We start from the raw sequence: 12610 nt of genomic DNA on the forward strand, positions 1-12610 counted from the left end.
GGCTGCCTCCAGGAGAAGGGTGAGGATAGCGAGAGCAAGACAGGCCCAGCTCCTGGGTGGCTCCTTGGCCATCCCACAGGGGCAGGAGGGGATGTCCTCCTTGGGAATCCGTGGCCTGCCTCCCTGACCCCTTCCTCGCCCTGCCCTGGCTGCTGCCTGGGGGACAGATTGGGGTGGGATGGGGTTGGGGCGTGAGAGACATTCCCATGGAGTTCCCAGCTGGTCAGCGCCTATTTTCCTCCCTGAGCTCTGGGCCCATCCCTCTCTCCTCTATGGTTAAAGGCCCGTTGCCAGTGTCTTCTGAGCTTGCAGGCGGCGTGGGTTTTCTGCAGACAGAGGAACCGCAGAGCTGGGTTCGAGGTTTAACTGCTCATTTCTGATCCCCATCTGTGAAATGGGTAAAATCGACTCTGCAGGGTGGTGTGCAGGATGAGACAGCACTATGCCTCTGGGTCCTTTGGCAGGTATCTGCGAAGCACCCACTACGTGCTGGCACTGGGGGAGGCACTGGGGATGCTGCAGCATGATGGCAGCCAGAGCGTGTGGTGGGCAGGGGCTTTGGCCTGGCTCTGTGATCTGGGACAGTTGCATCCTGCCTGGGAACCTCGGCATGTAGCAGGGGGGCAGTAGAGGAGGGAGGTGAGGCTGGGAACTCTGGAACCTGTGTACCTGGTCCACATCCAGGCCTGTCACGCAGTGGCAGTGGGACGTTGGGGAGCCATGTTTCACTGGGTTGGGGCGGGGTAGCCGAGGGACGGGGCTCAAACAGTGCCTGGCACAGGGGCGGTGCTCAGTCAGGCGAGGTTGTTGCTACTCTCCAAAGCTTGCCTTGCTTTGACTGCTCCACGGAGCTGCTCAGAGGATAGATAGATGCCAGGGATTATCAGGTTATATTCCGGGGAGACCCAGGGACCCGCAGGTGTCCCATCAGCCATCTGATGCAGGGTGGGCTGGACAACTTTGCAGAACCTTTCACACTCGGTGAAGCCTCCCTTCTCTTGCCTCCGAAGCATAATTTCTCCGCTTCCTCGCTCCTGCTCACACATGCCCGTGAGCATTGGAAGCACCCGTTACATTTATTTTTGTCTTTAATTTTTTTTTTAAATTAGAGAGAGAGAGAGAGAGAGAGAGATAGATAGATTTGTTCTTCCTCTTATTTATGCATTCATTGGCTGTTTCTTATACGTGCCCTGAACGGGGAATCAACCTGCAACCTTGGTGTATCCGGGCACCCATCACATTTTTATTATCTGCTCAGACCTTGATTTTCTGATAGAGTGTGGCCTGCCCAGGGCAAGCACCACATCTGTCTTATTCTCTGATCATCCTTAGAGCCTTGCCTGGTTCACGAGCAGGCCAATGTGTGTTTGTTGACTGACTAACTGACTGACAGGCTGACCCACCACCTGAAGTTGCTCTGTGAAGTCATACTCTATCCTGTGCCTTCCTGCTGTGGCTCAGGTGATGGCATCTGGAACCAGACCCCCTGGGTCCGAATCACAGCTACGCCATGGCCTAGCTTGGGCTTGTTTCTCGAGGCTGTGAAATGAGCATTCTGTTGCAAGATTGAGGCCATTGTGTATGTCACTTAGAGCGATGTCTCTGACTAGTGAGTCACATCAAGGTCACTTACTCTCATACTCATTGCTGCCCTGTGACGTGTCGCCAGGCAATGACTGGGACACATGGAGTCTGGTTCTGGCTCATCTCTGACTCTCTGGGGGATGTTGGGGATACCGCCTCACCTGCTCTGGGCCTCAGTGTCCCCACTGGTGACTAAAGGGCTCTGAGGAGATAAGCTTCAGAGGCCCTTCCATTTAGACTCTCTAAGAACCTGTGTTTGAGCCTCTCCAGTCCTGGGAGTGTCCACAATACTGGGGAGCCTGTGGGAGGTGCTGCTTCCTGGACCCAGACTCTGATGCCCTTGGTGCAGCTGGGTCCTGGCTCCTCTGGGCGAGGGGTTGGGGTAAAGAGCCAAGCTGGGGATGCCCTTTCCTGTCTTGTTCTGGAAGCGCAAGTTTGGTCGGGCCCTTATAGGACTAGATGAAGACGTGTGGGGCTGTGGTTGAGAGCCCAGTAGGGCTCTGCAGCCAGATTACCTGGTTCAAATCCATTTGCTTATTAGCCACCAAGTGACCCCCGGCATGTTTTTTAACCTCCCTGGGCCTCAGTTTCCTCATCTATAAAATAGGGCAATAATGTACAAACTTGTTGAATAGCCTGTATTAATAAACTTAGTAAAGTGGGAAGACCAAGGACTGACACATAGTAGGCCCTCAAAAAGTTAGGCATTTTTCCAACCTTTGAGGATCTGGGCATTCAGGAAAAAAAAAAAATCAACTCCTAAATTTTACCAGCCTTCCCTCCTACAAGGTCAGTCTGTCCCAGTTTACAAAGTCCTTCTGGTCCACCATGTGCAGGCTGTACCGAGATGAGGAAACCCAAGGCCCAGAGATGGGCAGACACCCACTCCAGGTCACACAGGAGCAGAGGCCAAGCTAGACCAGGCCAGGTCTCCTGCCTTGCAGCCAGTTCACCCTCAGTGCCTCCTGGGTTTCCAAGCCCTGCTGGCCTGCCCTCTGACCCTGGCCCCCTGGGAGCCTGATCCCAGGCCCATGGGGCCTGTAAGTCTGGTCTGAATTAGACACGCTGAGAAGCAAAAGTTGGCCCCCCTCAGCAGGCCGCCTGGTGGGACCCGGGCTCACAGCTGCTGAGGCTCACAGGGACATAAATCATGGTGGCAGGAGGCTTGGGGGCTGGGAACACCTTAGCCTCCCAAAGGGCACAGGGGCCTGAGAGTCATGGGCAGGGGTGCCTGGGTCCACTGGGGGTATTTTCCATCCTCTGTTGGAGCAGCTGGGGTGAGGAAGAGTCAGAGGGGGCCAGGACACCATCTGGCAGGCCTTACATCCGAGCGGGCCAAAATCTCGACCTCAACTCTTCATTCTGCAATCATTTACACACATACAGAGAAGTGACAAAAGTCATACAGAGAACTCCCATATACTCTTTACCTGGATTCAACAAGTTTTAACCGTGGGTCATATTTGCTTTATCCTGCTCTTACACTTTTTTTTTCTGAACCATTTGAGAGTATGTCACCTCCATCACGTTTCTCTACCCCTTCATAATACTTCAGGGTGTATTTCTTAAGCACAAGGAGACCTTCTTACATAGTCATACTATTAGCAAATTCAGAAAATGTAACATTGAACAGACTTTTATCTATTGTTCTTATCTCAATGTTGTCAACTACCCAATAATGTTCTCTATAGCAATTTCTCGCTGCCGTACAGGATCTAGGCCAGGGCATGTAATGCATTTTGCTGTCCAGGTCTAGATTTTTGATGTCATGTCCACATGAAGGAAACCCGCAGACAGGATTGAATAAAGACGTTCAACTTTACATGGATGTCCTAATGTGTTTGTAAATCCTCGACTTAACGTTCTCATGGTAATGCATTGTACTTGTGACTGTGTATGGGTGTTTAAGAGTTAACTTGCCAAATATGCCAGTTTTCAGAATTCTGTTTTGCGTGTGTGTGTGTGTGTGTGTGTGTGTGTGTGTGTGTGTGTGTGTGTTTAATCTAATAGGAGCCTAATAAAATGGAAGTGGCTTGGGCCAATGAGGGGAATTAAATGAGGTAGAGAAGCCCTGGTCTGGAGGAAGGGCCCTGCATTCTTAGCTCTGCTCAGCTCCAAATGCTGTGTGACCATGGCCCATTGCTGTCCTTCTCTGGGCTTTGGTTTCCCCATTGCCATGAGCGATCTGTGAGGCCTTCCTACGTGCAATTGTGGACTTAGGGAAGGGAGCCCTGTGTACTCCCTTAGAGGAGGGAGACCTGAGTTCCCGGAGGCCCAGCAGGTTGCTTCCTCTGTATTGGCTAAGTCTCCTCATTGTAACACGATGAACTCTAGATCATTCTTGCTCATGCTAATGCCCCTCATCGGAGTGGAAGATGTGACCTGGCATTTGCAGCCTCCTCTTCAGGGTCCCAGGTGACTTGGCTGAAGTTGGTCATCCACTCCCTCCACCCTGAGTTTCTTTTCCCTGAGCTCCTTTACTCCTCTGGCTCTAAAATACCCTCACTCAGGGAGCCTGGAGGAGCCTGGCTGGGCTGGCCTATCCTGAAGGCAAAAAGTGTGTGTTGGGGGCAGGGGTGTTAGCCAAATGGCCCCCAGAGGTCCTGGTCCGCAGCTGTCCTCTCTCAAGCCACATGTGTTGGGCTGGCCTTGCTGCACACAAAGGCTCGTAGACATTAACTGTCTCTTACCCAGGAACTCAAGGAAGATAGCAAGCTGCAAAATGTGCAGAGTGGAACACTATGCAGCTGGGAAAAAGTGTGAAGCAGCCCTTTTAACACTGAAGAGTCTCCAAGATGAATTGTTAAGAAAAAAGTAGAACAGTGTGTAAAATGTTATAACTTGTGTGGAAAAAAAAAATTGACTTGCCTGTATCTGTAAAGACTATCTGGCCGGGAATCCCCAAGACCCTGGTTAAGTAATTCCCTCTGAGAGTTGGAACTGAGTGGGTGGGGGGGAAGTTCATTCTCTATTGTGTCTTCTGAACTGTGAACTCCGCAAATGTATTATCTACTTCAAAGGAAATACAATTTAAAGAACCCAGTCTGAGCAGAGGAGTGCAAGAGGGGCTCCTGGGATGCTGTGAACAGCATTCCTTGATGTGCATGCTGGGTGTACAGGTGTCACAGCTTGTGAAAACTCGTTATGCTGTACCTTTAATGGCATGTGCACTTTCCTGCCTGCATGATACACTTCGATAGAAAGTTTTAACTGAATATGCTGTGAATGATTGTGTATGTTTCACAAAAACTCTGCAGGATTAGTGTTAACTGCTTACCTTTGGGAGGGGTGATAGCTCTAGGGCAGTGGTTCTCAACCTTCTGGCCCTTTAAATACAGTTCCTCATGTTGTGACCCAACCATAAAATTATTTTCGTTGCTACTTCATAACTGTAATGTTGCTACTGTTATGAATCGTAATGTAAATATCTGATATGCAGGATGGCCTTAGGCGACCCCTGTGAAAGGGTCGTTCGACCGCCAAAGGGGTCGCGACCCACAGGTTGAGAACCGCTGCTCTAGGGTCTTGTAGCATTTGATTTTTTTTTTTCTTTTTACAATGAAAACCTACAAATATTCTTTCAGAAACAGTCATTGGTATAGAGCCTTTCCGGAAGGACACACAGGAAACTGCCAAAGAGCAGTTGCCTTTGGGAAGGAGCCTGAGGGAGGTAAGTACTTTTCACTGCATATTATTAGAGACAATTTGAATTATTTGCCCAGGGTATAAATGGTCTATTAAAACTATTTGACAAGGCAAAACAAATACTTATCATTTTATCCCATCTGTTTTTTGCTGGTTAGAGATCAGGCCAAGGAGTCCCAGAGGGGTCAAGCAACTTTTCTGAGGTCACCCAGCAAATCTGGTGGCAACAGTGGGCCTCCAGCCCAGAGCACCCAAGTGCCTGCTCTGCTCCCCACTCCCAGGTTTCCTGCCATTGACGAGGTCACAGTCCTTTTCCTGTGGCTTTGCCAGGGGCTGCCTGGACCTGGACCCGGGTATGCGCAGGGAATGCAATGTGCTTTCCTAATTAGCTCCCAAAGGGGGAAGCGCAACTGGATGGGAACATTAGTGTCCCTGGAACACTGGGGAAGCAAGGTAGAGGGCACTTGGAAAGCTGTCCTGGGCAGGACGCAGGCCCCTTGGGGCCCTCCTTCCTCTACTCCTTATACCAAAGGGATTAAATGTAGTGGTTTCGTGGCCTCCTCCAGCCAGGACTGGCAACTCCAGCGACCCCTTTGGTCTCCTGGGGTCTTGGTTTGTCTGTGAGGCAGCTGTACTGTGGTGTCTGGCACAGTGAGGGTGCTGGGTAGTGTTTGTTGATCTGCAGAAAGGGCAGCTCACTTCAGGCTCAGGCAGAGAGGGCAAGTAGGGGGTGGCAGAGAGGATATGAGCGTGGACTTTGGAGCCAGACTTCAGTCGATAAACAATGAAAGTGTTTGCTAAATAAATATAAACAATAGGCATGTGAGCATACCTTTAGGAGAGGGCGCTGCCTGGCCCTGCAGCCTCTCCCAGCTCCTCTGCCTCCTGGCTTCTCTGATCCTGGCCGCACAGGGACAGAGCCTCAGCTGGAGAGCCAAGCACTCTGGGCTCCACTGGCCAGCTGTCCCCATCACGGTCTCAGCTGGACCTGTGAAATGGGGAAACACCAGCCTCCACCTCCCGGGGCTGCTGGGAGAACTGGGGTCACAGGAGCTGGCACTGCAGCTGGGGCGTCTCCAGCAGGGGAGGGAGCTCACTTTGGGCTTTAAAGGTGGACAGATCTCACATTGTCACCCTGCCACATGCCAGCCATGCACCTTTAGGCGCCATCATTCCTCCAAACAATCTCAATTAAAACAGGGGTAAGAATACCCCCTTTTAGTACACGTGGAAAACTATGTGCCTACACAGCCGTTTGTCAAGACAGGAATAGGAGATGGGTTCAAGTACAGGCATACCTCGCTGTATTACACCTCACTTTATAGCGCTTCACAGATGTTTTTTTTTAAGGCAAAAACCTTCCACCAGCAAAAAGATGACGGCGCGCTTTATCGTGATACTTGCTTTATTGTGGTGGTCTGGAACCGAATGTGCAATATCACCGAGGTATGCCTGCATCGTACATTCATAAAGTGCAATAAGCAGTCACTAAAGGAATAAGGGGACCCTTTACCTCTGTGATCTGATTTGAGATGACAGCCAAGTTAGATGAAAACAAAACAAAAAAGCAAGGAGCAGAAAGCATGTGTAACATGCTACCGTTTGTATAAAGAGTGGAAGAAAAAAGGTATTTTTCCCTGTATTTGCTTGGTTATTCACGGGAAATGGGTATCATAACTGGTGGCTGAGGCTGCTTGCAGAGAGAAGTGGTAGGTGGATAGGTATCTGCTGGTGATACCCTTTGGCACTGACAATCTTTGTATTCACTCTATACCTTCTTGTACCTTTTGAATTTTGAACCATATGAATGAATATATTCCTTATTCAAAAATGAATACAATTAAGGTTTCTTTACCAACCACAACAGGTATTCAAGAAGACTCTGAGGGAAGTTTAGTTATCCCGACTTCTGGGGTCTTCCTGCATTCTCCCAGCCCATCCCTCCAGGGCACAGGGCAGCACTGGTGACATCGGTGCCTCTGCCAAGGTCCAGGAGAAGGGTCACCTCTGACCGCCGATGTCCCCAGACCCTTCCCTTCCTCAGTTGGGAACATCCTTTATTTAAAAATACCTTTTATTTAAACCCACCAATTCTCTCTCTCTCTCTCTCTCTCTCTCTCCTCTCTCTCTCACACACACACACACACACACACACACACACACACTTACATACTCACTCATGCACACACCCTCTGTCACCAACAGTCTTCGTTTTTCCAAAAGTTCTGCCTTGTCTCTGACCAGCCAGGGCTGGGGCCAGCTGGATGGGTCTTCACAGCTCTCCACGGTGGGGTAGAGATGTCCCAGGGGGCCTGTCCAAAGGGTCACGGGCCCAAGCCATTGTCCTCTGGTCCCTATACAATCGAGGGGTAGGATCGGCTCCTGGGGTCTTCTCCCCTGTTCAACCAGTGGCTGGCCTCTGGCTTCCTTCTCCAGGTCCTGCTTGGAGCAAATGCCACAGGGGTCCAGGCTCATCTCCGTGGCACTCGCAGGGGGGCCACCCCCCTCACCTTCAAGCAGCTGCCTCCCAGGTCACGACGGCCGCTCTACAGGAGGGGAGAAAGAAGTATCAGGAAGCTTGATCAGATCACAATGAACGTGGGAACTAACCTCTGCGTCCAGTAATACGGGACTTAATAAATACACCACAGCCACGCGATAAAGTTCTCTGCAGCATAAGACAGAAGAAACTTTTTATGAACTGCTATGGAATGATGTCGAGATAACATTATTTAAGGACAAAAGCACACAGGAACCTGTGTGCTGAGATGTCGAGAGAGAGAGAAGGGCACATAAGAAATTGCTAATAGATTTCCTCAGAGAAGAGGAATTTGATGGTGGGGAGACGGAATGGGAGAGAGGCATTTTTACCTTCCTCATTTCTTCCCTACGTGGTCAGTTGCTTTTTAAAAAGAATCCAATACATTTAAATATTTTACATTAAAGGGCAAAACAAAACCCACAGTGATGCTACCCCCAGTGCCTGGCTATATGCCCAATGGCTTACTCAGTGACCTCAAAAGGAGACTATGGATTCCTCCTCCCAGCCTTCATTCAGCGTGTTCCCTCTGCCAGGAAATATGCTCTCTGCTCCTGTCTCCCTGGGAAGGTTTCTCTATGCCTGCAATTGGCTAGCACTTCCTGCCTTTCCGGGGACATTCCACCAGGATATCTCAGAAGGGGGATGACTGGGTTTCTCTTTGTCTCCATCAGGCTGGGAGCTCGGGGAATGTTCTTCATTCTGTGACCCCAGTTCCAGCCCAGGACCTGGCATGTAGCAGGTGCCAAGTGATGTTGCTTGAATCAGTGGTGACCATCGGAAGACGAGCTAATGGTAGCAGCACCTGAGGCCACCAGCGCTTCACCCCACAGGGGCATTTTCTACCCAATATCCTGAGGTCTGACACGTGGGTTTCATCCTCACTGTAAAGCCAGCGAGATCACAGACATTAAAGGTCTCCAGCTGTTGAGTGACTGGCCCAGAGGCACCCAGCCAGTTGGTAAAAGAGCTGGGCTGGAAATGCATGTTGTCCAACAGTCTGTCTTGTTTCCAGGACGTGATGGTGTCTGAAATCCCACTGTACATTCTCACCCTCTGTGCTTCACTAGGAGGTGATGGGACAGGCATCTTTCTCAGGCATCTAGAGAAAGAGCTGACCATCTGGGAGCTCTGCCCCCTGCTCCCCTCCGCCCTTGGGCCCAGGTTGGGGCAGATCCATCCAGATGTGAGCCAAGCCTCCCTTGAGGCTCTCTGGGCCCAGGGACAGCGTGTTCATTCACAGGCAGGGCTATTTTGAGGGCTGAGGCCACAGTCCCAGCAGAGCCTGGGGCTTGGGCTTCTCAGACAAACTCTGGCAGGAGTGTCGGAGAAGGGGGGATGGGGTAGGGGGAGGAGGGTTTAGTGTTGAGGATGGGGGATGGAAAACCAGCCTCCCACCCTTTCATCTATGTCTTCAGGAAGAGCCACCTCCACCCCGAGTCTGGTGGTCACTGAGAGACCTCAGTCCCATGAGAATGCGGGGACTGAACCTCAGTTTCTTCATCTATGAAATGGGGACAAAATTACTCTACTTGCCAATGCAGCTGTGGAAGAAGCTTGTAAACTGCCAAAAGCACTTGAAGAGGCCCTGACTAGGCCTAGCTTCTGTGTCTCTTAGGAACTCAGCGCCAAGGGCTCTGGGAAGCAGTGTGGTTAGGAAGTGGGTTCCAGTGAGACAGATCTGAGCTTCAATCTCTGCTATGCCTTGGACTACCTGTTGGACGTCAGACAAGTGACTTCACCTCATTGAGCCTCTGTTCCCCATGTGTAAAGTGGAGTTACTGTGCCGACTACACATATTAACCCTGATAAAGCCCTAAGCACAGTGTCAGGAACACAGTAAGTGTTCAATGTTCACAAGTATTATCAACATCATCTGGTAATGGCGCCTCTTCACCCTAAAGCCCTTGGTGCCACTTCTGCTCCATAGCTGAGAGCATCAACTGGGGAGGGCCTTATAAGACAGTCCTATCCCACCCTCACCCCCTAGGTGATAAAAGGGAAAACAGCATAGAGACAAGAACTCCCTTTCTATCTCAGAATTGTTACTTCTACCACAGAAGGCCTCCAGGGAGCTGCTTCCATGGTGACCTCAACACCAGACCAGCCAGTGAAGGGATAGGGTCTGGAGTCTTAGAGCTCTCTGGCCCCCTGAAAGCTCAGAAGGGAGCCCCCAGGAGTTCCCTAAGACAGGCCGTTTCCTTCCAATCAAGTCTTTGAGGGGCCAAAGCTGGCCAGGATGGCCCCTTTCACCTATTCCCAGAGGAGCCTGTGGAGTTGAGAGCATGCTTTCTGTAGCCAAATTTGGCTGGGTTCTTGGTCCTGTAACAGATCCCAAGGAAGCAGCCAGACCCAGGCAAGGGTTCATGACCTGTGGGACAGACCTGAGACCAACTTACCTACGATTGGCGCATGATAGACACACCTTTTCCCCTAGGCCTGCAGTTACAGGCCCTCCCACACTAACTTTTTCCATGTCCCAATCACCCAGGCCTGAGTTCGAATCCTGGCTCCATCATGGGCCGTGTATCTGAACCAGTGACAGCATCTCTAAGCAGGTGTGGATAACCAGAGCACCTCCTTTTCAGGCTGCCAAGGAGTGATAACCCGTGACGAGTGCTTAGCACAGCCGATCAATGCTCAGCAAGACCGCTGTCACTGGCCAGTCTCTGCCTCTCCTCTCTGTTCCACCACCTTCAACGTCTTCCCTGTTCCTTCTCTAGGTCTGGCTCCAACTCGTGCTGTGCCCTGCTTCCAGAACACCTGTCCGTACTCCCTCATCTGCTTGACTTCATTCCCAGGCGTCCACCAGGAACTGAGCCCACTGGTTGTGGGCTACCTCTGGGCTCTGACAGTCCTGTTGTCTCTCCCCCTCCCCACCCTCAGGCTGCAGCATCCCTGTCCTCATCTCCTTGCCCTTGGCCCTGACACCACACCAGGAGTCCTGACTGGTGAGTGAGGGTCCACAGCCTGCCTCTTTGGGAATGTTCTCAGAGCCGACAAAAGGCGGCTGTTGGGTAGTTAAGGTTTGCTGAATGACGGGACACAGCAGCGTGAAAGGCAGTCGGAGTATCACGGAGGGCGCTCCACACCCAGGCTGGCTTTGGAAGGCCCACTCCAACTTCCCAACTCAGTCGGAAGCACTGACTGGGGCCCACAGCTGAGAGCAGCAGGGAGCCTCAGGGAAACTGAGGCAGCCATGGGGGTTAGAGGCCAGAATGGGAGTCTGATGAGCCAGAAGAGGTGGTTTGAGGCCAGGACACTCTAGGGCAGCCATGAGAATCAAAGACTGGGGAACTCAGAGGCCTGACTCCATGCCCTTTCACTTTTGAAAAGGCGATGGGCCATTCTCAGCCTCCATTTCCCCAGATACACATGGTAGCAGCTGGACTCCAAAGCTGTCACACAGACCAGAGTCCTTACTGCAGGAATAGCCCAGGTCAGAAAGGGGAAAGGCTGGGGGTGAAGCAGGCTCCTTGGGGCCTGGGCAGGAGAACTAGCTTTTACCATGAGAGCCCCCTGGCAACCTCTGCTGCTCCCCAGCCCCATTCATCACCACCAGCCTGCTTCTCATCCTTACCCAGGACAGAGCAGAGGAGCTTAATTCCAGCTCGGCCAAGCCGAGTCCACAGTGCCCTCGCCCAACACTGAGTCCCTTTTGGGGTTGGGTGCCCCCAGGAAACCCCCGTCTTCACTCCTACTGCTCATCAGCTGGGCACCGCAGGCTCTTGGTTGCAGGTATGCATCCCCTTCTCAGTCACCTGCCTTGGATCAGGTCTCTGGATAGAAGACAACTGTTTCAAGGTCAGGGTAGCTCAGGCAAGCTCAGAATCTGCCTTCTGGCTTCCCAGCTGCGTAAGTGCTGGCATCCCTGCCTCACAGCCTCACTACCAGCCTGATGAAGTTCTTGTGAAGGTAAAAAAAAAAAATGATCAGGAAAGCATCTGGTACATAGGAAGAGCTCAATAAATGATGGCTTTTGTTATTATTTCCTCATGCCCTCTTCCTAGCACACCTTTGGTTGGGGGTGGGGGGGTGTCCCTGGATGAATTTTTAATGCAATACCTGACTAATTAATCAGGGGCACTGATCTCTTTCCCTTTAGATTGTCAAAAAATAATAACAGGCCTGGCTGGCGTGGCTCAGTGGTTGAACACTGACCTATGAACCAGGAGGTCATGGTTAGATTCCTGGTCAGGACATAGACCCAGGTTGCTCGATCCCCAGTGTGGTGCGTGCAGGAGGCGGCCGATCAATGATTCCCTCTCATTACTGATATTCCTATCTCTCTCTCCCTCTCCCTTCTTCTCTGAAGTCAACAACAAAAAAAATATTTTTAAAATGACAACAGCCAACACAACAATAGCTGTCTGGTATGAATGAATCAAAATTTGGTCAGATCAACAAAAAATATATGTTTTGGTGTGCCGCAGAATTTTAGTAATTAGCTTATGTGTGCCATGAGATGGAAAATGCTGAAGATCGCAGTTCTCAATCCTGCGTGTGCTCTGGGCTTTCCTGCACCCCTTCTGACCGGGAGACATTAAGCAAGTGGTTCTGTTCCATACCAAACCCTGGGCTTGGAGGACCACACGCCCCACGAACTCCACGTTCACTGGGGTCTCCGGCCCTCTTTTGCTCCGTAAGAAGCCCTGACCCCCATGACCTCCCGCCCGCACTTGGCCGCGCACTCACCCCCTTGCGCTGGTTGCTGAGGCAGAAGGTGCAGATGTAGCTGGACGCCAGGCGCAAGGTCTCGATCTTGGACAACTTGCGGTCCACCGGCTCAGTGGGGATGAGCGTGCGGAGCGCTGTGAAGGCCGTGTTCACGCTCTGCGTGCG

At 51.4% G+C, this 12610-nt stretch overlaps 1 protein-coding gene across 1 annotated transcript; it reads right to left on the reverse strand.

The window, feature by feature from the left end:
- Positions 1 to 6616: 6616 nt before the first annotated feature.
- On the reverse strand, positions 6617 to 12610 carry TCF15 (transcription factor 15 (basic helix-loop-helix); the record flags this gene model as incomplete). The annotated part of the gene is made up of 2 exons (XM_005874793.2): positions 6617 to 7775; positions 12464 to 12610. Coding segments are annotated over 2 exons (222 nt in total), but the record flags the coding sequence as incomplete, so codon positions are not given.

Source organism: Myotis brandtii, unplaced genomic scaffold, assembly GCF_000412655.1.
Source record: "Myotis brandtii unplaced genomic scaffold, ASM41265v1 scaffold450, whole genome shotgun sequence".
NCBI lineage: Eukaryota > Metazoa > Chordata > Mammalia > Chiroptera > Vespertilionidae > Myotis > Myotis brandtii.